The sequence below is a fragment of the Emydura macquarii genome, unplaced genomic scaffold (genome assembly GCF_026122565.2).
Source record: "Emydura macquarii macquarii isolate MOO-44397 ecotype Brisbane River unplaced genomic scaffold, CSIRO-AGI_Emac_v2 contig_2994, whole genome shotgun sequence".
NCBI lineage: Eukaryota > Metazoa > Chordata > Testudines > Chelidae > Emydura > Emydura macquarii.
This window is the reverse complement of record NW_027133131.1, coordinates 596,469-623,168: the sequence shown is the minus strand read 5'-3', so window position 1 is coordinate 623,168 and position 26,700 is coordinate 596,469. Positions and strand designations below refer to the sequence as shown.

Genomic DNA, 26,700 nt, shown 5'->3' with positions numbered 1-26,700 from the left:
GACACAATACTCTAAATGCGGCCATACCAATGCCGAATAGAGGGGAATAATCACTTCCCGCGACCTACTGGCAATGCCCCTCCTAATGCAGCCCAATATGCTATTAGCCTTCTTGACAACCAGGGCACACTGCTGACTCATATCCAGCTTTTTATCCACTGTTACACCCAGGTCCTTTTCTGCAGAACTGCTGCCTAGCTCGTCGGTCCCCAGTCTATAGCTGTGCATGGGATTCTTCCTTCCTAAGTGGAGGACTCTGCACTTTTCTTTGTTGAACCTCATGAGATTTCTTTTGGCCCAATCCTCCAGTTTGTTTAGGTCCTTCTGTATCCTATCCCTACCTTGCAGGGTATCTACCACTCCCCCCAGCTTAGTATCATCCGCAAACTTGCTGAGGGTACAATCTACCCCATCCTCCAGATCATTAATGAAGATGTTGAACAAAACCGGCCCCAGGACTGACCCCTGGGGCACTCCGCTTGTGACTGGTTGCCAGCTAGACATGGAGCCATTGATCACTACTCGTTGAGCCCTATGCTCTAGCCAGTTCTCTATCCATTTTATAGTCCATTCATCCAACCCATACTTCTTTAACTTGCTGATAAGAATACTGTGAGAGACAGTATCAAAAGCTTTGCTAAAGTCAAGGTATATCACATCCACTGCCTTCCCTACATCCACAGAGCCAGTCACCTCATAGAAAGCAATCAGGTTGATCAGGCACGACTTTCCCTTGGTGAATCCGTGTTGACTGTTCCTGATCACCTTCCTCTCTTCCAAGTGCCTTAAATGTACATGTACGTACACACACACACACTTCATATCTGTGATTTCCACTTCACGCATCTGACAAAGTGGGTTGCAGCCCATGAAAGCTTATGCCTGCAGAAATTTGTTAGTCTTAAAGGTGCTACAGGACTCTTGTTGTTTTTGCTGTACACTACACTGCAAGACAAATATGAGCTAGAAACTATAGCTGAGAAGGACATTTACAAACCAGAGTAAAAAAGAAGAGGGAAATATTTCCAGGTGATTGTTAACCAAGCAAGACATAGACACCACATAAAAGAGGGTTGTAACATTTAACGCAAGCTCAGCCTTATCCAAATCTGGATCTAAGTACCCATGGCTTGCACCACTCACTTATCCATTGCCATACATGCCTGGTTTGCCCAGCCTGGTCAGCTGCAATTTTACTATGCAATCTTACCAAGCGGCATGCACCACTTACCATCACGTGCACCAATTATTCATTGTCACACATGCTTGATTTGCGCAGCCCATTCAACTGCAATCTGATGGACTTCTCATTCTTCCATCCAGGCTTTTTGATGTTTTACACCCCAACCTCTAACCTCTTTAACAAGATCCAGTAGATCTCAATACATAACCAAGCGTTGGGACTGGGTTCTCATCAGCACAGGGCTTCTAACATAACATTTAACCCTTACCACACTGATACCTTTTAAGCAATGGAAGGTGCTCAGATATGATGGTGCTGAGGCCATGTAAGCACCTGGACACACTGGATAATAGATACATAGTGTTTTTTGTTTGTGGCTCTAAAAGCGCTTTAAAGATGTGGGTAAATTTTATTACCTCCCCTTTTACAGATGGGGAATCTGAGCCACAGAGACAACATGACTCACCCAAGCACAGCCAGGCAGTCAGAAGGTTTTCTCAGAATGGTCCCTTTTTTTTAGGGAACTATCCTGGCTAATCTGCAAGGATGCTCAGCACAAACTGCCAGCTGTCCCGTTTTAGGTGCTCAGGATCATCTTCTTGTATGTCGCAGATTTTTGTACCTCAGACATGACAACCTTAGAGGCAGAGCCAGAACCTAGAACATGGGTGTGCATGCTGCTTATGGACCATGACATAATCCCACAACAAAACAATTTATGATTTGCATCAACACACAGAAGAGGCCTGCTTCAATATTGGGTTGCATCTTGTGTGGTCATTTACAGCAATGTAAAATGCTACCTAATTAGAATCACTTTGTATTGATGGAAATGACTGTCCAAGGTGCACGGCAAGAGAATCCAGGCCCCTGCTTTCTCAGCTCCCCACCTGTGTCTTAACCAGCAAGCCACATTGCTTCAGCGAGGGCTTTTGCCATTAAAAGCTTTGGAAGCCAGCAGGGCTGATTTGGAATCAACTCAGCACTTTATTTAAACTCCCTTTGCAACTTCCATGTCAGGGGAACGGAAAGCTCTGGATCTAAACCAGACACACTTCATGCTTGCTTCGCTCTCCATCCTAGAGGCAGAGAATGGGTTTAATAAGAAATGGCAAGGGCCAGCTTGTACTCCTGGGAGAGTCTCACTGATAAGGCAGATGAGCTACCATCACTCTGAAAATAATGAGGAGTCATCCAGCCAAGCTGCTTTTTAAGGTTCCTCTTATATCCACTCACACACAGACCCCACTGCTGAGCCAAGGCCTCCCACTTGCGAAAGCGGGAAAGACCCATCATGTGATGACAGTCACTTCAGTTCCAAAATACTGGCCTTCACTACTTGAGCTTAGGGAAATCTCCTTTTGTTAGTAACAGTAGCAGGTCCCTGGTCTTCCTACCTGCCCTTCGCACACACTCCTCTACTCTTGCTGGGATAGCTAACCACATAACTCAGGAACCATGCACCTCAGTCCTCCCCTCTAGCCCCATAAGCAATAACATCCCAACACAGTGGAGTAATTTGGATGTAAATGTGCATTTTCTTTTCAACAGGATTGATCCAGCAAGGGCTGGTTGTGTCTGCTAACCTGGGGGCGAGTGTTTTTAGCAGGAGGCAGCTGAGTTTCTTAGTTTTTACGCTTGTATTTCTTTTGTGAACCCCACAACTACAAAACCTGGATTAAAAAAATGGAAAACCCCCCACAAAGGTGGGGGGCAGCATTAAGGGATTCAGCCCTCGCTGCTGGCAGGCCTCCTTGTGGATCACCTGAGGTTAGCTCGCTATTGCTCTGGTGTCCCCCTTTCAGTCACTTGTCCCACTGTCTGTCTCTCCCTCTCTCTGGACTCTAGATGCTCCCTCTTCATAGCTTGGCCCTTCAGCCAAGTCACTATAGTCCTCCCCTTCCAGGGTATCAGACTCACATTGGATGACTGTCCTAGCAGTCTTCTGTTCCACTGCCCGTTCTGTACCACTTCCCCAGTGGCTGGTATGGGAATCCGGGCCTGCCCCCTGCTCCAGCCCAGAGACCCTACAACCAGTGGCCAAGATCTGCACTGTCCCAAGCCTTGCTGCTGTTTCCCTGGGCTGCTTCCTACTTTGCCTCTACAAGACTCCTTCTCTACCTTTCTGTGGATATGCCCTTCCCTCAGAACCAGGCTCCAAGTGCTTCTATTCTCCCGCTGGGTTTTCTCCTTTCCCTCTCTAAACCCAGAGAATGACTGCAGGCCTTTCCACTACAACCCCCCTTACCACCCACCAACTGCCTCTTTGTGCCTAGCCCAGCTCCTTCCCCAGCTGGCTTCATCAGCCATTAGGCCTCCTCAGCCCTGACTCTCCTCCAGGTGCTACCTGTCACAGAGTTAATTAGCCCTTTTTGCCTAGTCAGGCCTTGTGTGGGGTACACACCCAAGCACAGGCAGTTTCTATTTTTGAGAATTATAAATAAATAAATAGCCCCTTATTTTCACAGACAAAATGGGACCGTTTTGAAAAATGGAAAATCTCAAATTGTTGAGTTTTCTAGGGTTTTTTTTTTTTTTTTGAGAATTTTCCCACACCCCCTTTAATAAAACTTTTCTGGATTGATGCAGGGGATGGAGAAAATGACACAAAGGACCAAGCCAATACATATCACATGTAGAACTAGCAAGGGAGGCCAGAAGGTCTACTGGGCAGGGCCATGGACTGGGAGTTGAGAGATCTTGGTTCTAGTCCCACATCAGCCACTGATCTGCCGTGTGACCTTGGGGAAGTCATGTCCCCTCTGTTTCCTCTCCCACTCCTTGTCCATCTTGTCTATTCAAATTATAAACTCTCTGAGCCAGGGACTCTGCTTTATTGTGTATGTGTATCTCTAGATGCACCAGTGATACAAATAATTAAATAATAAATTAATAAATCCTGGTCACTTCTGAGTCTATACTTATAATTCCAGGTGGCCTCCTGTAATTTAACAGCTCTGAGAGGGTGCCTGGTGAAGTCTTAGGTAAATCTCTAGATAGTGCAGTGAGTGGGGTGAAGGAAAGAAAAGCCAAAGTGTTTGGTAATTTAAAATCTAGTCCAAATTTTTTTTTTATAGTGCTGACTTATTAGAACTTATCTATTTCAAAATGGCTGCACATACTTAAAGTGGTTTCTGGTTCAGTTCCAAAAACATCTTTAGGACCTTTTAAGCCATAATGCTCATTGCCTCAAGATCTGCAGAGGTGAAGCTCATAGCTCAGAGATGAGACATTTGGAGAAAGACATTTTGCACAGAGGTTCCTTATAGAAAAATTGATTGCCCACATAGAGCTCCAAAAATTTCAGCTGTTCATTGTCAAAGGTTTAAAAAGGACCAAGCATGTTAATTATTTTATGTTTGGGATGGAAACTATCTTATGTGGGGAGAAATTTGGACATTTCTGATTTAAAAGGAATGGTATCATAGGAACAGGTTTCATTAGAAAACATTAATTGTTTTAAAATAACTTCTTTATCAATTTGCAGTACAGCCCATGACAGGCACTATATTACAGTGGCATAGATAAGAAAATTAATAAAATGGTAAAAAAAAAAGCTACATGCAGATTTAAATTACTTTAGTTTTATGTAGGTTTTAAACTAAGCACTCCTATGACGGACTGCAAAAGCAGGGCAAGCATAGGCAGACAGAATTTAGGGGAGGAAAAAAAGGTTTAATGAAGAGTGTGGAGAACTTGTGGAACTGCATTCCCATGGGTAACAATATAGCGGTTGGCATTAATGTCAATTTTTACCAAGACTGAGCAGCAAGTATTGGCCTTCTGGTGGCAATACCTGCGGAAGTATTTCTACCACAGCTATATTCAAAAAAGCCTATCAAGAAACAAGTGCATTAAAAGGAATTTTGACATCCTACAAGCTGGGGAAGGATACAGTATGTAAAAAGAAAATCAAAGTCTTTGAGGCTTTTGACAGAGTCCCACCTGACATTCTCATAAGCACACTAGGGGAATGTGGTCTAGATGAAATTACTATAGGAGGGTTGCATAACTGGTTGAAAGACAGTACACAGACAGTAGTTATCAGTGGCTCATTATCAACCTGGGAGGATGTCTCCAGGATGATTCAGCAAGGGTCTGTCCTAGGTCCGGTACTATTCAACATTTTCATTAACAACTTAGATAATGGAGTGGAGAGTACCCTTGTAACATTTCCAGATGACACCAAATTGGGAGATTTAGGTTAGATATTAGGAAATACTTTCTAACTATAAGGATAGTTAAGCATTGGAATAGGCTTCCAAGCGAGGCTGTGGAATCTCCAGCACTAGAGGTTTTTAAGAACTCAGGCTAGACAAAACCGTCGGGGATGGTCTAGGTTTACTTGGTCCTGCCTCTTGAGATCCCTTTCCAGCCCTACATTTCTACAAAGAGTTCTTTTTAAGACATTTTTGGTTCTGAATGATGTGTCTCCTGTATACACCAGGCAGCTCTGCAAAGTCACTTTCCAGGCACAGCATTTGTCCCTTTGTTCCTCGGTAGCTCATTGTTAGCATGGAAAGGGTAAAGGACAAAACTTCTGCCACAATCTGTGCTTCTTCTGAACTGTTTAGAGCACAGGGGTTTTTTTGTTTTGGGGGGATCTGAAGGGTGGGGAATATTTAGAATTATTTTGCCTTTCAAAGAAATGCTTCTCTAGAGAGATATTAAGAAAATAAACGCAACATTCTTTTGGGTCCACCTGGGTTCAGTTCCTAGCTCTGCCAGACACCTTGTGTGACCGTGTATAAGGTATTTCATCTGTCTGGAACTCAATTCCCACATCTGTAAAATGAGGATACTAACCCTTCCTTTGTCGCACCCTCTGCCTTGTCTATTTACATTAACAAGGTGGGCACTGTCTCTTATCATGCGTATGTACAGCACCTAGCACTAGGAGGCCCTGACCTCAGCTGGGAGCCTCTAGGTGCTACCACAATAGTAATAGTATGAATATAATTGCTATATGAACAATGTCTTATGAACAGCTATACAAAAGGCAAACACTGCAAATATGGCCTCTTCTCCCATCAGCCCCCTTTCCAAAGCGGGCTGGGAAGAAGCGATCAGCCTAGGTTAACAGGGCCCCAGTCCCCTTCCTCTGCTGTGATTCTGAGAAGATAGTAACGACTGGTCCAGGTCTGCTTCCCAAATTAAAGTGGGTTGGACAGGCAGACCCAGGGGAAACATATTAAACACAACAACCCTCGGAAGGGATATTTCTTTGGAAATCAAAGAGACCAGCCCAAATCTTGTGCTTCATACATATGCCATCTGAACGTTTCACTGCCTCCTCCAGCAAGGCGTGCACAGCCCAGCAGCAGCACCTCAAGTCTTTTCTGCCATCACCAGCATGGAGAGGCATTGCTTAGGAATTTAGAAAGGTCATGGGAGAAGGCTCCTTGAAGCACATGCTGCAGGTGGGCAGGCCTCCTCACGATTCAGACATTCCTTCACTACCTCCTAGTTTCATGCACTCACTCATGGTGACATTTTGGGCAGGAGGGCTTCATCCCAACAGTGCATTTGACTTGATGCAAGTCACATTAGTGGCCCATGCATACAAGTAAGATTCTTAGGTGTACACCTGCAAGTCACAGGTGACCCTAGCCAATACATTAAGTTTTGCCACCCAGACTCTTATTTGTCTCTTTGTTCTGGGCTTCATAGATGCTGAGCACCCACAACTCCCACTGAAGTCAATCTACCTAGGTTCACATATGGCCTTGTCCATCCTGACATTACCAGGGTCTGTATTTCTTTTCTTCATTCCCAGCCAGTGGCCTACAGGGTCCACAGCCCCTCAGTCAAGCCATCATCATCATCACTCAGTTTTAAAAAGCCACCCGTGGAATGTGTGAGTACAGTGGACAACATGGTCTCTAAGAGTCAGCATCTGATAAGAACTTTCCAGCCAAACTTGATGGACAAAGATTGCATAAAAAAACACAACCAATCATTTATTCAAATGACAGCTAAATATCTCCAAATTTTGCATTGGAGAAGGGGTGTGAGGAGGGGCAAATATTTTTTTAAAAGACTCACAAACTGATTCCCTGTTAACAGGATAAATACAAGTTTTCCAGGATCTGAACTCACTTCCATTATCCTTATTCACTGAGGGTATGTCTACACTGATGGCGGCAAAGTCGCCGCCATCAGATCGATCTGTCTGGATCGATTGAACTGTCAGTGAAGACCCACTCAATCGATCAGGAAGTTGACCTAGTAAAACCACCTCCTCAAGTGGTGTAGCGCTGCGTCGGTGCAGTGCAGTGAAGACACCGCGCAGAATGGAAGTACAGCAGTCAACGGGAGTTATGCAAGCTACTCGGCGTAGCTTGTGTAACTCCTGTCGACTGCCGTCGAATTTCCAGGTAAGTGTAGAGCAGGCCTGAGAGGTCTTAGAGCTGGGCTCAACTCAGACTCTGAGGTTTCACAGCTAAAGCCCCAACTCAGCAAGATACTTCAACACATGCTGAACATTAACCATTTGAGTAGACATATCGACCTGAACAGGGTCAGAATTTCACCCACTGAATTCAGTGGGACTGCCCAGTTACTTATGCATGTGCTGAAGTCCCTTGCTGAACTGGGAACTTAAAAAGAAGCTGTGATCACAAAACCTGGCCCCTTATATAATTTTAAGTCATGTTCTCCACATCCCCCCCGGGTGGCATTTTTCTAGTTTAAAGGGAAGCCCAAGCTGTGTATTAGGTAGTGCAACCAGAGAAACTCAGCAGATACAAAAAAGGCCTATCCATAGCAGGTAGATAATTTTTTCCTTTACACACTTTCTGTTCTCCCTTCTCTGATTCTCTGCCCCCTTCCCTGCAGTGCTTCTGGGTGTGTTCCATGTTGCCCAAATTCTGCTCCATTCTAAGGAGTGAAGAAAGATCTCCTTTAAGCAGAACTTGAAAATCCATGGCATTCAAGGGGAACAAAATTAGGCCAAGCAAAGTTTGTCCTCCCTGAACCTCAGAATGACCAATCTGCACAATCATCTCAATATCCCTGCTGAGAAAGCAACATATTAAAAAGCTAATTTACCAGTGGCAAAGAGAGGGGCAGAGAGGAAAACAACTCCCCTCAGGTCACACACTGTCAGCATCAAGGAAAGAAGCCAGGAGTCCTGTCTGACTCTTAGGTGTTTGCTCTTTAAACTCACAGATTAATAAAAGCAACTGTCACCCCAAATACAGTGACACTCACTGCAAAGCAAGATGGAGAGATGTGACTTGTGGGGGAAATAAGCTCCGCACTTTAAAGCAGACTCTACATTCAAAAGGACGATCCTGCCACCTCATCTCACAACATGCTACGCAGGTGCTGTTCAGTTTGCAGTGAATTTTTTAAAGTGACCTTGAGAGGTAAAAGCACCCCAGCGTCAGGCAGGGTTTCAGCTGCCTGACTTCCATCAGCTTCCTTGGTCCAAGACAATCTGAGTTTACCAATGCTCAGGGCATACTGCAAAACCCAACTGAGAGGGGAAGGCTGGCGGTCTAGGGTTAGGGTTTGCATGGGACAGGGGGAATGGAGGGGGTTGCTGCTGTGCTCAGTGGCTGGTATATTCTGGTTGAAAAATACATTTAAAGTAGCTAACATCCTGCCTCATTCACCAAAAAAAAAAACCCAAACAAAACCAGACATGCCCCTCCATGCCTTACACATACCATATGAGCCATCTTGGTTTGTGGTTTTTATCCTGGAGTCAATGCACAGGTACTCAAACTTGCCTTATTCTGTGGCAAGTGCGCAACGGATTCATGTTATGCACTGAACCAATGGCTCAAAGTCACTGAGCACAAAGCCAACCAGACAAAGCTTAGCAAAGGGCATGTTCAATGGAAAAGGCCTAAGGGAGTGTGGTCTGGTACAAGTGAGAGCATACACATTAAAGGAGAGAGAGAAGTGAATGAAGATAAAGAGAGAAAATCTGAACAAAGTAGTGGGAAGAAAGAAGACAATGACGCTTGCCTGCTGCATGAGGAATCTGGAGCATGTGTCAGCATGATGCATACCAGAGAGACTAGATGGGTGAGGTAACATCTTTTACTGAACCAACACCCCACCCTTTGTCTCTCTAATATCATGGGACTGATGTGTCTACGATGACACTGCATACATGATACATACTGTCACATGGGGAAGTTTTCAGTTTCTCCTCATTCATTTCAGCTGCTAACATTATTTGCCACAGAGGCAGAGTATGGTGTCTCAGGAGCATGGATGGGAAAGAGAAGGTAAAGGGTATTTTCAAGACACATTTAGGCAAGGAATATTTCTCCTCTTGCTTGGAGAAGAAAGGGCATCAGGGACAATGCAGCTTAGTGACCTGGTGCCTTCTCTCATGGTAGAGATAACCATGTGCATTACTATAGTGTATCTCTTCCAAGGATCTTCACGCTCTTCACAAACAGTAATTACTTCTCACCCCCCATCCCTATGGGTGGAAGCGATAAAGTCGGCCAAGCAATGGGAAAACGCATTTGCAAATTCTGATTCACCATTAAGTTTGATCATATTACTTCCCTTTTAAAATTAGTTTTCTCTTAAATTAGTTTGTTTTCATCACTATGAATGTTTGGAAATATGTTACCTGCCCGAATCTCTGTATGCACACACGAACAAAAACATTCTGCTTAAAACATTTAAAACATCCAGTCTGTAAACGGAAACTTCATATTCACCTACAGTGACAAATCACAACACAACTCACAGTTCTTAGTTCATGGAGAGTCCCAGAGACTGCAATTTGTTCAGACACATTATTTGAACAACTTTGGGAAAATCCTCACTAGTTTTTGCATGAATGGGGAAAAGGGGCTAACTGGTCCAATAAACAGTTAGTTATGAGTAAATAATTCACCCAGTTCTAGTAAAAAACATCATCCCCATTTTACAATGGGAAAACTGAGGCATAGAAAGGTGAAGTGATTTGGCCAAGGAATGCTACTTATAGAGCCAGAACTGACTCCCAGTTCCTTGCTCCAGCCACTAGGTAACACTGCCTCACCTATAATTATTAGCCAACCAGTAAACAAGAAATTAAGATTCTCAGTTGAATGCGCATCATAGTTTGCTGAGAGTAACCAAGTTTACCGCTAGCTATAGCTGTTCCTAATACAAGGGAAAAGGGTGCCGTGTACCTAGCATTAAAAGAAAAAAATCCATGATCCAAAACTGTTTGACAAATGCTAGGAGGCAGACGGAAGACAATCTGGGCAAAATTCCCACTATTCAAACAGATCTGCTATTTCTGATGATTCAGAGAGGGCTTTTTTTAAATGGATTTTTGAAAAACCTTCTTCGTGGGAAGCTCTAGAGTCGTTGGCTATCTGAAGAAGTGATACATGTCTAAACCTTAGACATGCTGAAGTGGATGCAAACCAAAAAAGCCAGTAAATATGCTGTTCTAGTATTTATGGGAAGAGAGAGAGATTTTGTACACAGCTATAAGCATGAGGTCAGCTGGGCTGTAAAAGCTGGTCACTGATATCTAAAGCTTTCCCCTTCAACATCTGCAGCTGTTCCTATTGCAAAGAGAGTTCACATATCTGCATGGCACGTGTGCTGAGTTTGCAGAAAGACTGCATGTAGCTATGTACAGAAATGCCAACTCCTTTTTGGGGATGTGAAAGAGAATCTCCAAATTTACTTCCAGATAAAATGTTATTTTAAAGCAGTCTTTTCAGATAAAAAGTTATCCATATTTTCAGCCTTAGGAGATTATTAAAACATGTTTTCTTTGTGGTGATCACCTGCGATTCCGTCTTCTGGGGAAATACTTGGACAGCTTGCAAGATTTTTTCCAAAACTCTGAAGGGTGGAAGTCCACATCACACTTTCACTCACATAACCCTAATGCATTCCCTTCCCGCCTCTGTCTCACTTGAAGACTTAAAATCCATTCTCTGTTTGGCCTGAGCCTTGTGCAGTCATTCACTCCAGTGAAAAGTGGGTACAAAATGTTCCCCCGCCCCTTCAGATTTTTAGTAGCATTTTTATCCACTTTCCCCAGATTAAATGACTGCACAAGGCCCAGGGAATAATTAATGGAGTCCCTAAGCTGCATGCGTCCACATCTCCAAAACTTTCCATACCCAAATCATGGGACAGAAGCATCTCTTCACTCCACCACTGCAGAAGAGAACCTGGCTTATGTATTTTAAGAGTTTTTCCCGCACCACCAGATCAAGTTACAGCACCATGGGTCTGGAATATAAATATCCAAGTCAGGTACCTGGAAATGGATTCACCAAGGGCAAGTCATGCCTGACCAACCTGGTTGCCTTCTATGATGAGATGACTGGCTCTGTGGATGTGAGGAAAGCAGTGGATGTGATATACCTTGACTTTAGCAAAGCTTTTGTTACGGTCTCCCACAGTACTCTTGCCAGCAAGTTAAAGTAGTATGGGTAGGTTGGATGAATGGACTATAAGGTGGACAGAAAGCTGGCTAGATCACTGGGCTCAACGGGTAGTGATCAATGGCTTGATGTCTGGTTGGCAGCCGGTAACAAGCGGAGTGCCCCAGGGATTGGTCCTGGGGCAGGTTTGGTTCAACATCTTCATTAATGATCTGGAAGATGGTGTGGATTGCACCCTCATCAAGTTTGCGGATGACGCTAAGCTAGGGGGAGTGGTAGATAAGCTGGAGGGTAGGGATAGGATACAGAGTAACCTAGACAAATTGGAGGATTGGGCCAAAAGAAATCTGATGAGGTTCAACAAGGAGAAGTGCAGAGTCCTGTACTTAGGACAAAAGAATCCCATGCACTGCTACAGGCTGGGGACCAAATGGCTGAAGCAGCGGTTCTGCAAGAAAGGGCCTAGGGGTTACAGTGGACAAGAAGTTGTATGAGAGTCAACTGTGCGCCCTTGTTGCCAAGAAGGCTAATGGCATAATGGGCTGCATTTGTGGGAGCATTGCCAGCAGATTGAGGGAAGTGATTATTCCCCTTTATGTGGCACTGGTGAGGCCACATCTGGAGTACTGTGTCCAGTTTTGGGCCTCCCACTATAGGAAGAATGTGGACAAATTGGAGAAAGTCCAGCGGAGGGCAACAGAAATGATTAGGGGGCTGGGGCACATGACTTATAAAGAGAGGTTGAGGGAACTGGGCTTTCAACTACCTGAAGTGGGGCTCCAAAGAGGATGAAGGTAGGCTATTCTCAGTAGTGGCAGATGACAGAACAAGGAGAAATGGTCTCAAGCTGCGTTGTGGGAGGTCTACGTTGGACATTAAGAAACTCTTTTTCACTAGGAGGGTGGTAAAGCACTGGAATGGGCTACCTAGGGAGGTGGCGGGATGTCCATCTTTAGAGGTTTTTAAGGCTCAACTTGACAAAACCCTGGCTGGGATGATTTAGTCGGGGTTGGCCCTGCTTTGAGCAGGGGATTGGACTAGATGATCTCCTGAGATCCCTTCCAACCCTAATCTTCTATGATTCTATTAAATGTTTCTCAAGGACAGTGCAGATTCGTCCTTGCCTGCAGGAGCAGAACCCTCAGGAAGATTTTATAACGACTGCATCTACACTCACCAATTTGGCGCCTAGCTCTCAACACCACTGCAGCTGCATTGATGCAAGCACCAATGTGGAGAAGACCCAGATATTTCCATGACCACATCCTGAAGCCCTGCTCTGCACTAGTGTTTGTATTGTTATTAGCGTTGATGCAGAGAAACAAGCACTAAACTTGCTAATGTAGATGAGATGCAAGATGAATTATGAGCTGTACCAAACTTGTAAGGCCCAAATCCAGCTTACCTTACTCATGTGAGGAGTGTGCTGACACTCCCGGGACAACTCACATGAGTCACATAAGAAAGATCTGACCCTAAGACAAAAGCCATAAAATATTTAAGTAGCCCATAAGAAGTAATTGATTTTACATGACAGATAGTCCAATGACCACTCTAAACTCATGTAAAATCACTGACCAATATTTATCTCTAGCAGCTGCGATATAAAACAGTCAACCCTCCATTTTCTCGGGTGAAACTAGAATCCCAAACAGTGTCTTTCCAGTAAATTTCCCCAGTTTACCCAAACTCCAGCCTCCATGTAAGAAAGTCACAGAACTCAGATATGGAAATGATGCTGGATATTGTGTTATCTAGCACCCCAGGCAAGCCAATGGCAATGCTCCCCTTCATTTCAGTGGTACAGGGTTGTTCACTGCTGTACATTTATTAATGTATTGCCCAGTTATCAGCCACTTCCCTTTGGAGACCATTCCATTTCCTAATAGCTCTCAGCATCGGGAAGCACCCCCTGATTTAGAACCCTCATTTTTATCTCCATCATACTGCCTTTTTTTTAAATCAACCTAAAGAATTCCTCTTCTTGTGTGCCACAATTCTACCCCGCCACTCCATTCAGATCAAATGTTGACTGTATCCCATACAAATCACTAAACCTACCCTATCTTTCACCACCATTTGCAGACCCATCTTTAATCAAGAGAACATCACTTTCTGCATTAATTCTGCTGTCCTGCATTTGGGTAACAGCTGCCATTGGATTAACTGCAACAACTTTGAAATCTGTAAGATACCAACATCATCCCAAGTGAGAGTTTTCAGAGCCACCCGAGAAGCAGACCACTCACCAAAAATTACATCCATAGATTTTTAAGGGCAGAAAGGACCATTAGGATCAACTACTATGACTTTCTGCATAACACAGGCCACAGAATTTAATCTAGTAATTCGCACCTCAAGCCTATGTCATGTAACTGACCTAAAGCATATCGATTAGAAAAGACATTCATCTTGATTTAAAGACTTCAAGTGATGGAAAGTCCATCCGATACCTAGATAATCTGTTCCAATGGTTATTTACCCTCCCTGTTACAAATCTGCACTTCATTTCTAGCCTTAATTCATCTAGCTTCATTGGATCTCCTTCTGCTTTGTCTGCTCGATTAAAGAGCCCTCTGTCAGAAACCTCCCCATGTAAGTACTTACAGACTGTGATCAAGTCACCTCTTAACCTCCTCTTTGATAAACTGGATAATTGTTCTGAAGCCTCATGAAGGACAAGGGTGATGTTGGTTAAACACAAGGACAAAACAACAAGCCTGGCACAAAGATTCCATTCCCCCTCCCCCATTGCCAAGCACTGCTAGGAATGCAAAGTGGCTCCCATCACCGAAACCTGCAATTCCCTTTTAAAAAAAAAAAAAAAAAAAAGTGATTTTAGTAACTTCTCTCCTGCGGACTCACTTTCTGGGTCAAATAATAAGGGTCAAAGTCCTCCAGTGGTACAGCAACCAGGCCTTTCGGGATGTCCCCATAGATGAAAGGCAAATTTTTCCCCGCCTCCAGGTCACTGTTCGGTTTTGGTTTGCTGTCGTCATCATCATCCCGATGGCTGCTGTCTTGCTTTGGACGCTTTTTCTTTTCTTCTGCAATGCGCTTCTCAATGTTAGCCAAAGACTCTGGGGTGAAAGGTTTAAAACTGTCAGGGCCTGGTGGTGCAAGCAGCTGCGCTGCCATCTTTTCATCCTGCAGCACCTTCTTTAGTTATGTTGCACCCACGACAGGTTAACTCTGCATGAGATAAAACAGCACAGACAAAACAAATTGTAAGTCACTGCACTAGAGATGGACAAGTACATTTCATGGGGAACCAATGGTGATTCATTTTGGCCTTGATCTTACAAGTACTTGCACAATGGGATGTACAAGGCTGTTGCACTCCAATGCAAGTGAAAGCTACAAATAGGAGAAAATCAGGCCAGGCACTCTGTCTCAGCCCCCCTACATGTCAGACCCCTCATTCCCAAGTGCACAGGGGTTGGATGTGGTGGGAAAATGGACCTGTTTAAAGACGGGTGGGTTTAAGCACGTTCCTCAGCATGCTAAGAAGGTGTGTAGCTAAGTGCACCCTTCTATACCCTCACTCATGAGTCTAAACAGGAGTAAATTGGGGGCAACTTTTCAAAAGCTCAACTTGCTGGGTACACATTGAGTACTTGGCTTTTTGAAAGCCTGGCCTTCAGCCCCAACTTGATACCACTGAAGTTAATTAAAAGTTTCTCTATTGATTTCAGTGGGTATTGAATAAGGCCCCTAGGGAGCACTCAGCAATACCCATTAATGCAGAATCAAGCTCTCCTACACTCCTCAACGAGCTGATTACTTCTTACTGTGTATTTATTTGTGCAACACTGCACACCTCTGCTGTGCAAGATCAAGTCTTATAAACCTTTTTATTACACACACACTCAATGAATGGGTTTTGGGAGGAAATATTGTCATTTATGCCCCCCAAATGAGGGGGCGCTGAAGCCAGCCCTACGGATACTGCTAAGGGGAAAAAAATTCTGGTAACCGTGCATGGAGGCACGCACGCACCTACAATGGAATGGACATGAGCAACACATCTCGAAGAACAACAGTTACAAGGTGAATAACGGTCTTTTTCCTGGGTAAATTATGTTACCTCTAACTGTAACAAGTTGATAAAATCACTGTGATCAGAATACCCATAAATGGTTGTACGCTTTCTGGGTTGGCTTGTTTATTGTAAAACGACAACATTAGTGCAATCAGAGTAGGAAACGGAGTTAAATATTAGAGTATCAACATTGCATGGCTGTGCAAGGGATGGGAGCATGTGTGAGAGAAGAGGGCGTGGGGTTAAGGATTTCCTCACCACCACCCCTCCCCAGCCTGGCTGTTTGCACCCAACTGCAGGGAGAGCACATGGACTGTGTGGCAGATGCCCCTGGCAGGGAGGGGGTGGGGAGTACCTGGAGCCATGTCTCACCAACCAGGATTATGTTCCACCCTGAAAAGGGCTTTATCTGAGTATGTCATTCCCCTTCTCTTCTATTCCTGCCCCCCCCCCCCCCCCGCCTCCACACCTCCAATGACACACACTTTCCCTGGCAGAAAGCTCTGAGTGGGGCATTGTGAGTGTAGACCTTGTTCACAGTTGGACATAAAATGCTCCAGCCTGCCCTTTGTGAATAAGTACAATCCTCTATCTTGATGACCTCACTGGATTTGAGGGAATCTTGCCAGGGTGAAGTTATTCCAGGTACATCTCCTAAGCAGAGCACTGCGCAGGCTGTCTGTGACTGACTTCAGGCTGGAATAGCTGAATCATAATGATTCGGCCCTATAGCGATCACTGGTTTCAAAGAACAGGAAAGTCATTCTTTATTCAGAGGTTTCTGGCATTGAATATCTACTGTAAGACTGTGTTTGCGCATCCTTGGGTAACAAGGTCTCTGTCTTTACCTGGGCAATCGGTTGTCTTTAAATGTTCAGACCATAGTGTGCATTACTTTGATATGAAAATCTGTGTCCAACAACCAGTGACGATTTTGTCTTTCCTTCTGAAACCCTATGCCCCGTCAGTGTTCAGGTTTCCTCCCTTAAGTACCAAGCAGTGTCTATGCTCTGTTGTATTCCAGCCTGCAATGCTGCAGTGCTGTTGCATCAGTGCAAAGTTTCTAGAATCCCTCTTCCTAAGTGTGAAAAGCAGGGATCAGTGACATTCTCTCCTTATCTCAGAATTGCAATACATTCTTTTTGCTCAATTTCAAACCAAGGATTGGCAAAAGGTGTAAACTTCAGGGGTTTTCCAGGAGTGCTGGATCCAGACAAACTGATTTTCTAGCTGCCCCCTTTTATTGATTTATTTAAAAATCTGAGTGCACTTAATACCTTATAGGCGCTCTCTTTGTGGGGACAGTGCAAAAGCTACTGAATACAGAATTGTGTTTCAAGGCAAATCCATCTGATAAACTTCACCAATGCCCTTGTGGTATATTTTTGTAGTTATTTCACAAATAAATTTAAATAGTCATCCTAAAAACTTTTTATTTTTTTAAACCATTGGTGCTGATTTGTTTTTTCCCCACAACTTGTTTAGCTTGGCATAGGGAAACTAGATTAGACCCTGATCCTACAAGCTGCTCTGGGCAGATCCACCAGAGTTCCGTGTGCGTGCAAAGGGTTTGCTCCCCACTGGGCACTTTAGTCAGTTGTGCTTTGTACTTAATCTGCTTCACTTTTCTTGTTCTCATGCATTGGCACAAAGCTGTGATGTTTGGGCTGAAAATGGTGCAGTAGGGATGGTTTTTGTCTAAACATTTGTATGTTGTTTTTTAAAAATTACTATTAAATTCAATTATAATTATAATAGGCGCCACAGGCCCTACGCCCCCTTCCTTCTTGCCGTCAACTCTGACAGCAGGGACAGCCGGGGCAGGTCATGGAATGAACATGAGCAACACATCTCAAATAACAACAGTTACAAGGTGAGTAACTGTCTTTTCTTCTACTTCTTCGAGTGCTTGCTCATGTCGATTACATTGTAGGTGACTCACAAGCAGTACCTTGGAGGCGGGTTTGCAGTTCACAGATGAGCTGAATGAAGCACCACCCTGCCAAAGCTGGCATCATCCCTTGCGTGCTAAACAATGGCATAGTGGGACGTAAAGGTGTGCACCGATGACCATGTAGCGGCTTTGCATATGTCCTGAATAGGCACTTGCACCAGGAACGCCGCAGAAGAGGCCTGTGCTCTAGTAGAATGAGCTGTGACACTTCCCGGAAGAGGAACCTTCACCTGCTTGTAGCAGAGCCTAATGCAGGAGGTTATCCAAGTCAAGGAGATCCACTGCGAAGAGACAGGTAAGCCCTTCCTGTCAGCCACACCACGAACAGTTGTGGGGACTTACAAAATGTTTTCGTCCTCTCGATGTAAAAAGCCAGGGCTCTGCACACATCCAGCATGTGCCACCTCCGTTCTTCCTGTGAGGCATGCAGCTTCGGGAAGAACACCGGCAGGAAAATGTCCTGACTGGCATGGAATTGTGACATCACCTTGGGAAGAAAGGGTGGGGCCTCAGCTGGACTTTGTCCTTATAAAAGGTCATGTAAGGTGGATCCAAGGTAAGTGCCCTAATCTCAGATACCCTCCTAGCCAAGGTGATGGCCACTAGGAAGGATACCTTCCACGAGAGCAACAATAGGGAGCAGGTAGCCAAAGGCTCGAACGGTGCCTTCGTGAGCCTGGAGAGGACTACGTTCAGGTGCCAGGGGGTAACGGGTCCCTAGCCTGGGGGTAAACTCTCTATAGCCACCACAGCGTGAGGGAAGACCGACCTCCCTTGACTCGGCGGATGGAAGGCTGATATAGCTGCCAGATGCATCTTCAACGAATCAGCAACTCGGCCCTGGAACTTAAGGTGCAACAGGTAAACCAACACCGTCTGGATTGAAGCATGGTGGGGCATGACCGCCTGGGCTGCCGTTCCAGCAAGCGAATCTCTTCCACTTGGCTAAATATGATGCCCTGGTGGAAGGTTTCCTGCTACCCATTAGTATAATCTTAAGGGTCGTCAACCAAGATAAGTCGATGCCGCTGCGGGCCTGCGCTGTCGGCTCTCCCTCCCTGTTGATCTGCCTTGAGACGGTGAGCACACCCTCAGGGACCAGTGCCGGGATGGAGGAGATCTTCTCCCCGATGACCTAGGACGCGAGGAGGCATGCCAGGGGTCTGGAGAGGAGTGCAGCCATCGGTGGGGGTCCCATCAGGGGCTTCCATTTTGACACTGGAACCTTTTCTTTCCCTTGCTCCATCTGGGAAATAGGTGTTGGGGGCAAAGGTTGTGCCACTAAGTCCCTGGCTGCTTGAGCGTCAACAGCACCACAACAGCACCTGTGGAGGCCCTCTTCCACTCCCCGGAGTCAGAGGAGGTTCCCTTGGCGGACTTAGGGCCCCAGGTGGCAAGATTTGCTCCTGCAGAGTCTGTTCAGCCTCTTGGACCTGTGATGGTCCGGTGCTCAACCCCGCATCCCTGGATTTCTGAGGTGCAGGGGAGCGGCCCCTCTCCGAACGTTGCTTCTTCTGCTTCTTCATCGAAGGTGAAGCAGAAGATCGGTGCCGTGGAGGTTCCAGTGCCGGAGGGGCACTCTGCACTGACGCGGTGCTTGGCACCGAGAGCAAGCGAGACGGCTCCAAGGCAGGTCTTAAAGCGGCCTCCATCAATAAGGCCTTCAGACGAATCTCTCCCCACTTCTGCGTCCTTGGTCTGAACGCCTCACAGATGCGGCATTTGTCCTTCCTATGTGACTTCCCCAGGCACTTCAGACAACAGTCGTGGGGATCGCTAAGTGGGAAGGGCTTGCCGCGAGACTTACAGGGCTTGAAGCCCGGGGATCATGGTATGCCCCGCTGCTGGGCAGAGGTCCCTAAGTGGACTAAATCTTAACTACTAAACTATTAGCAACTATTACTACAATATACTAACTTCTTCTACTTAACAACTACTTAAGAACACTTGACTAAGAGGCTAAAACGCTAAGAGGCACTTGCAGTTCCAATAATGATCAGTGGCATAGGGCCGGTGGCGCCTAATATACCACGACACATACGTGGGACTCCATGAGGCACCGAAGCCAGCCCTACAGGAACTGCTAAGGGGAAAAAATTCCGGTAATGGTGTATGGGGGCACGCATGAACCTACAGTGGAATCGACATGAGAAAGCACTCAAAGAAGAACTGCAATATCTGAATCTCTGGTAGCTCCTGATTTTACCTCAAAATATAATTTTATTTGTATGACTGCAGTTGCCAGCTCTTGTATTATTTGGCATTAACCTTAAAGCTCCAGCTCCTAAAGTCCGGTGATTACATGAGAATCTCAGCTTTCATCTAAAAAAAAAATGTTAGTTTCTAGCCCTCTGGTCATGGAAATGCTTGAAAATATGAACTGTGAAGGCTTAAAAACCAGAAGGCAAATAAAGAACCCGAAATGGATTAATTTTGGCTTAAATTTGTGAGATTTTCAATCTCATGAGTCTATAATGCTTGGGACTGGAAATATCAAGTCGACTGAAAAGTGAGAGGCCAGATATGAGCCTTCATGAATTATTAAAACCTTTGTTATAATCCCAAACCCACTGTGCCTCCCACCACGCTCAGCAACACCAACTTTTGACTCCCTAATGGCAAATGTAACGGGAACAAGAACTCTCTTATCCGCTTGACTGAGGTGATCATCAATAAGGCAATTGTTTTCTTTTGTGCAATGGGCTTTAGTGCATGGACCTATAATGATATTATCTGGGGTGTTTGTATGTACCTGCTAATTACCTTGACTGGAGGCACTCAGAAATAAAATGTGTGTCATGTACTCTATAGAACCAGTAGCTAATGGAGATTCTTTTTTTAGTTCACATGGCGGGAGCCTATATTTTGGAGCAGAGAGTGAGGGAAGTGTAGAATCAGAGTTCTATCCTTGTCATCCCTGTGATATTCAATGTAGCTGTGCAGCATAGCAACAAGCATGGATTTGCACCCATGGTTTGCTTACATTATCTGTGCAGTATCTTTCTGACTACACATGAAGCACCATCTTTAAAACAAGAACAAAAACTCTTTCTTGCTCATTTATTTGGTGTGCACAGAATTGCACCAATTTCCACTCCAAGCATTTTGCCCGTGTTATGAATTGCACAAAGCCTGAGTTTTGTTAAACCCTCAGCAAGTCTATTTACAAGGTATATGAAGCTGCACTCAAGACAAAACCAATGCATGCAAATAAATTCTCCAGTTTCTTTTCAACCTCCAGAGAGAACGAGAGGGATCTATTGGGTCTATCCAGTAAAAGCCTGGAGGAATTGGGAGACTGGAAATCAAATTCTGAATGACGCTCAAGTAATTCATATATTCCAATGGAAATCATTAGGGAACTAAGTAGCTGATGCTATGGTAACAGCAAAGAAACAGACCTCACTTAAGAGTTTTAAACTAGAGCTAGGCAAGTTGCAAACTTTGGTTCAGATTCAGAAATTGACACAAACTTCAGATTCAATTATTATTTGTATTCTAGAAATGCCTACAGCCCACAACACAAAGGGCTAGGCCCTGCACAAACACAGAAATAGTCCCTTTCCCAAAGCCCTTATAATCTAGGTAGCTAAGATTCGATATTCTGGTTCAACCTGTAAGAGAAATAGGCAGTAGTTTCTAACTTTGGGCTCAGCTACATGCACTTTTTGTAAAGCTATATTGGATTAGCAACAGATATAGTTTAATTGGTACCACCCGTGTATAAAACTGTGTCCACACTAAAGGCTGTATCAAGTCAACTACATTGGTATAAAACAATACTCCTAACAGATACTGAAATGGGTATAATAATGTGTGTAGAGTAGACCTTAGATATTGATATGGCTCCAGTTACTGCAGTATCCTAGCACCTCACAATCTTTAAAGAATTTACCCTCACAACATCCCTATAAGGCAAGGCAGTGTTAGTATCCCAATTGTACATATGGGAAACTGAGGCACAGAGGTTATGTCTACGCTGCACCTGGGAGGGGGGGGGTGTTTCCCATTGTGAGTAGACAGACTCACACTAGCTTTCCTTGAGCTAGCGCACTGAAAACAGCAGTGTGACCACAGCAACATGGGCAACGACTCAGGCTAGCCACTCCAGCACATACCCAGGGGGTTGGGTGGAACTGTACTTGGGCAGCTAGTCCAAGCTGCTGCCCACACCACCATGGCCACACTGCTATTTTTAGCACACTTGGTCAAACAGAGCTAACACAGGTCTACCTACCTCCATAGGGATGCCCCCTCCCAGTTTCTGTGTAGATGTACCCAGAGAAACTAACCAACATGCCCAGAGAGTCTACAGCAGAGCAGATCTCTCAAATCCCAGGTTAGAGCCCTAATTATTGGACCATCCTTCCTCTCTTAGTCCAGATCCAAATTTCCCCCAGAGCTCAGTGAAGGGGGAGGAGGGCAAAGGTGATACAATTTGGTGCTCTGCTCCAGGCCTGCCTCTGCCAAAAGCTTCTCTCATTAATGACCCTGTACATTGTCCAAAATGCTACCCAAACTGTGCTCAACACAAAGCAAGTTTGTATGTGAGCGAGAGAAACCTGGCCAGAGCTTTTACAACACACCTGTGTTTGTGGTCAAGCAACAAGTGGACCCAAGCTGTGTGTCCATCTTGTGTGCAAATGTTCTGCCTTGTTTTGAAATCAAGAACCCGTGCCAGCCAACTAGGACAAAACCCCTTAAAATCAGAATATCGTCATTGGAGAAATATCTAAACTTGACGGAAAAGGAAGGAAGGCTTTGTGGTTAAAGCATTGGACCAAGGCTCAGGGTACAGGGTTCACTTCATACATAAAGGAAGAACACCCCTATTTATTTATTTTTTAAATCATGAATGCATTCCTTGTAAGAGGTGCTGGACCATCAGCCCAGGAGCCTGTTTACCCAAGTACAACATTTAGATGGTATAGTGAAAAGTACTCCACTAAATTAACAGGTCAGACAGGGAGATGGACAGATGCTGCAGAAGTAGCAATACCAAGCTTCCCCATTACTGCATCTCCACACCTGTTTTGAAGGGACCACCACTAGAGATAAACAGAGTGCAAGGGCTACAGGACTTGCTCATTGCTTGATCCCCTCCTCCCAAAGGGATTTGACTATGATAGGAACATTTATTTTTTTGGAAACAACTCAGAGCCACCAACAATTTTCACATAGTCCATTGATATATATAAGATAGCAAGGGCTCTCAGGCACTGTCTTCCTGGCCTGACTCCAAACCAATTTCATTACAAACTCCCTGGACCCTTCAATCCTTCCCACTGGGCTTGCTTGCATTCTATCCAGAAGAGGTTACATACTTTGCCATCAGCTAGGTACTCATGCTCATTAAAATGTCTCTTGTGTTTTTTATAGGAGAGGGGGCATTGAGATTGGTGTCCAGCTTGGGTCATTCCATTCTGCCTCCCTAAATTCCCCTGCCTACAATGGGAGTTGGCACGGGGCAGCCTTCACCTCCTGGCTGCTAAGAGAAGGATGATGGGCCAAGTAAATGCACGTTACCCAGCCCAAATCTAATAGCCATTGCTCTATCTTCTCAAAACTCAGCTTTGCTGTGATGCCTAGGACACTCTCGAGCAGCTTGGCAGGCGGTATGCTGCAACCGGAGCATATTATGGGAAGTACAGTCATCTCACTGTTACCATGGTTTGTTGTTGCTACCATCTGTCATCTTATACTTGCAATGCAAGCTATTTGAGGTGGGGGCTGTCTTTTTGTGATGTGTACGTACAGCACCTAACACACTGGGGCCCCTTGGCGCTACCATAACACAAATAAATAATGCACCATTTACAATCTGGTCTAGGATCATGACTTCCTATGGGTTTCAATGAAAAATATCTTCATGATTAAATGTAGTTTACAAATATACAGAGCTATCCCTTGTAAAACACATGCAGATCCAAACCCCTGCAGTAGGATGGTAAGTGCATTTCAGGAAGGCAGAGCATTACCAGCTGCACAGTGCCTCTCCAACCTTCCTTTGACTGCTCTCCCCTCTACTTACTTCACCCTAGCTGGGACTCTGCTCCTTAGTCCTTCCGACACTCTGCAAACCAGTACCTGTATATATAAACAGAGATCTCATTAGGCCCTGAAAGCACCTCCCTATGAGGAAGTTAACTGAACACATCTCCCCATCCCCATCCCAGTTTTCAGCTGCAAGTCCAAAATCTGAAGTTTAAATATTCTGCCTCATGTTATTTCAGAAACCACCACACTCAGGGCCTGACTCTTCGTTGCCCTTCACCTCATCTGCACCAGTGCAAGGTGGGTATAAAATGCTATCACTTTAATTTGGTAGTGTTTGGGCAAATGCAGGTAGAGGGAGATAGACCTGCAAAGTGTCTGGTCTGAATCTTTGGTCTCTGGGCAAGGCAGGCAGCATTCATCTTTGGTTGGATGCCCTCCTTCCTAAACATACCTTACAGCTGGTCTCTTCTATTGCAGTGTTTCTCAACCTTTTAAGTAGCAAGTACCCCCTAACTTCTGAAAATTTTAATAAGTTCCCCAACACTCAATTTTCCACTCTGAGAAATACAATCTTTTTCCCCTTTACCACTGGACAACTGTATTTCTCATAAAGCAGGAGAGTTCTGAGTTCTGCAGCGCTGTGTGACTGTGGCAGATCATAAAACCCCCAGCTGTTTCTCCCCTCCTTCCTCCTCCCATTCCTCCATATAGGAGCAAATGTCAACGCCAGCCAGTCACTATGGCCTGAAGGCAGGGTCACGTGGTGTTCTTTTCACATAGGCAGGAACTTGTGAGGTATGAGCAGGCACTAGCGGCCCACCAGAGTGGATAGCGGCGCTCCCCCCTGGTCGTCCCTAGGGGGGTGTGGGCCAGGGGGGAAAAAAATCACACTGTGGGGACCCCTCTTAAGATTTTTATACTGGTAAAATCTGGGTCTGTCATAGCTGTCAATTTCATTGCTTTAGCCAGTAAGCCTGTGGGTACAGCCCGGCTCCAGGACTGGGCAAGCCGCTGAGCTCTCTGCCTGGCTTTCTGGGCACCGGGCTTTGAGCCAAGGAGGGGAGCTGCCACCTGGGCAAGTTGCAGGCGGCTGCCGCCTAGCTGCCAGCATGGAAGGTAGGCGACTGCCACCTGCTCCAAGCTGGGGTGGACGAGGCTTCCGCACAGGCTGGGACCTGGGGATGTGGGCAGGTGGCAGGCAGCTGCTGCCCATCTTCAAGCCAGGGTACAGGAGGCTGCCTCTCGGCTCAGAGCCGGGGCATGGGTGACAGCCACCCAGCTGCGAGCCCACTCGCAGGGCACAGGAGGCTGCTGCCGGGCTGTCACCTGGGAGCTGGGACCGGGTGGGATGCAGGTGGCTGCCGCCCAGCTTCCCAAAATGCCAGTGGCTGCTGCCCAAGCTGGCGGCTGCCGCCTGGCATCTGGCCGCCCAGCTTCCCAGGACTGGGGTGGCTGTCATCTATCTCCCAGCTAGGAGGTGGGACCAGGCAGGAACCGGCGGCTGCCGCCCACCTCCTCCAGAAGCCGGTGGCTGCTGCCTGCCATCCACCTGTCAACTTACTCCATCACTCTTTAAGCACCACCTAATTACACCATTTTACAAGGATCCTTCAGACAGCTTAAGGGTAGTTTAAAAACTTTGCATACAGTAATGAGCCAAAATCTCCCCTCAGATACACCAGTCTCACCAAGGGGAGACTCTGGTGCACGTAAAGCATGCACACATGCACATACGCACACACGCAGAGTGTTGATCACTCACAACTCCCTTCTGGCTGTGACTGGAACTGGGTTTGCTCAGCAACTGTGTACAAACTAGGCCAATACATTATAAGAGTATTGCAGAGTCTCATTGCAGACACACATCCCCCCTGCACTCCAATGAAGGAAAGATTCTTGTATCCATTTGGCAAATATGGAAAATGAGGAAAAGATAGCTTAGTGTGTGTGTATCTGCTGGGAAAAGCAGCTATGTAAAAACCACACCTTCTTACTCAGCATATCTGCTTCCAGAGTGAATTCATACTCAGATCTGTGCATTGGAGTAAAATTAAGTTTTTGCTGCTTTTTACTTCTGTAAGGCCTGCAGAATTAGCACAGCTAAGAGAGTACGCTGGATTCCATTCTAACTTGTGCATCAGATTTGCCAATTATGGTTTGGATTTTCAAAAGCACTCAGGATTGGCTTAATTCTTCTCCCATTTATTATTATGACAGTTACATACACAGGTTTAAACCAAGATTAGGTCCTCATCACAGGATGGGTCATTTGATTACCTGTTCTATTCATTCCTTCTGACGCACCTGGCATTGGCCACTGTTGGAAGACAGGATACTGGGCAAGATGGACCATTGGTCTGACCCAGTATGGCCGTTCTTATGTTCTCATCATGCTAGACACTATATATACACACACACACGTATATACTGAAAGACCCCTCTGCCTCAAAAAGCTCACAATCTAAATAGATAGGAGAAAGAGGGTGGGAAACGAAGAAAGAGACACAAAGAGGAAGTGACTTGCCCAAGGTCACACAGGAGATCAATGGCAGATCTGAGAACAGAATGCAGGTTTCTTGATTCAGTCAAGTGTTTCAGAGCTGATTTACACTTACCACGCGATTCGGCAGCAGTCAATGGGAGTTACGCAGACTACACAGAGTACGCAAAGTGACGTCGACTGCCCTGCTTCCCTTCTGCGCGCTGTTTACACTGCGCTGAGCCGACGGGACGCAGCGCTACCCTACTTGAGGGCGTGGACTTACTCAGTTGACTTCCTGATTGATTGAGTGGGTCTCACTGACCGCTCAATCGATCCTGAAAGATTGATCTGGCGGCGGCGATTTTGCTGCCGTCAGTATAAACGTAGCCTCAGGCTGTCTCAGGAGCCGATTTAGCCCCATGCCAAGCACTTTTCAAATTCTCACTCTGAGGGCCAATCAGTTACACCTGTGCAAAAACAGTGATGCACAAGGATCATCAAAGGCACAAAGTGAAACAGCTGCACACGGGTCAAAAGCAATAAGTCTGCATTGGTGTAAATGATTTGTGGTGCAAAACTTTTATTCCTGGTCACAATGTTCCAGGGGGAAAGAACCCAACTTGACTCACTATTTCCTGCCCCCAGGACTCTAACTTCATCCATTGCCATCAG

The 26,700-nt window shown here is 45.5% G+C and overlaps 1 protein-coding gene across 1 annotated transcript in view; it reads right to left on the bottom strand.

Moving 5' to 3' along the window:
• SCN8A (sodium voltage-gated channel alpha subunit 8) overlaps positions 1-23,712 on the bottom strand; it is a 90,067-nt gene extending 66,355 nt beyond the window's left edge. Inside the window, exons 1-2 of the mRNA XM_067529814.1 lie at positions 23,581-23,712; positions 14,419-14,745 (exon numbers count right to left, since the gene is read on the bottom strand). Coding sequence (XP_067385915.1) covers positions 14,419-14,691 — 273 coding nt within the window. The 5' untranslated portion in view covers positions 14,692-14,745; positions 23,581-23,712. The remainder of the gene's footprint in view (positions 1-14,418; positions 14,746-23,580) is intronic.
• Between the last annotated feature and the right edge of the window lie 2,988 nt (positions 23,713-26,700).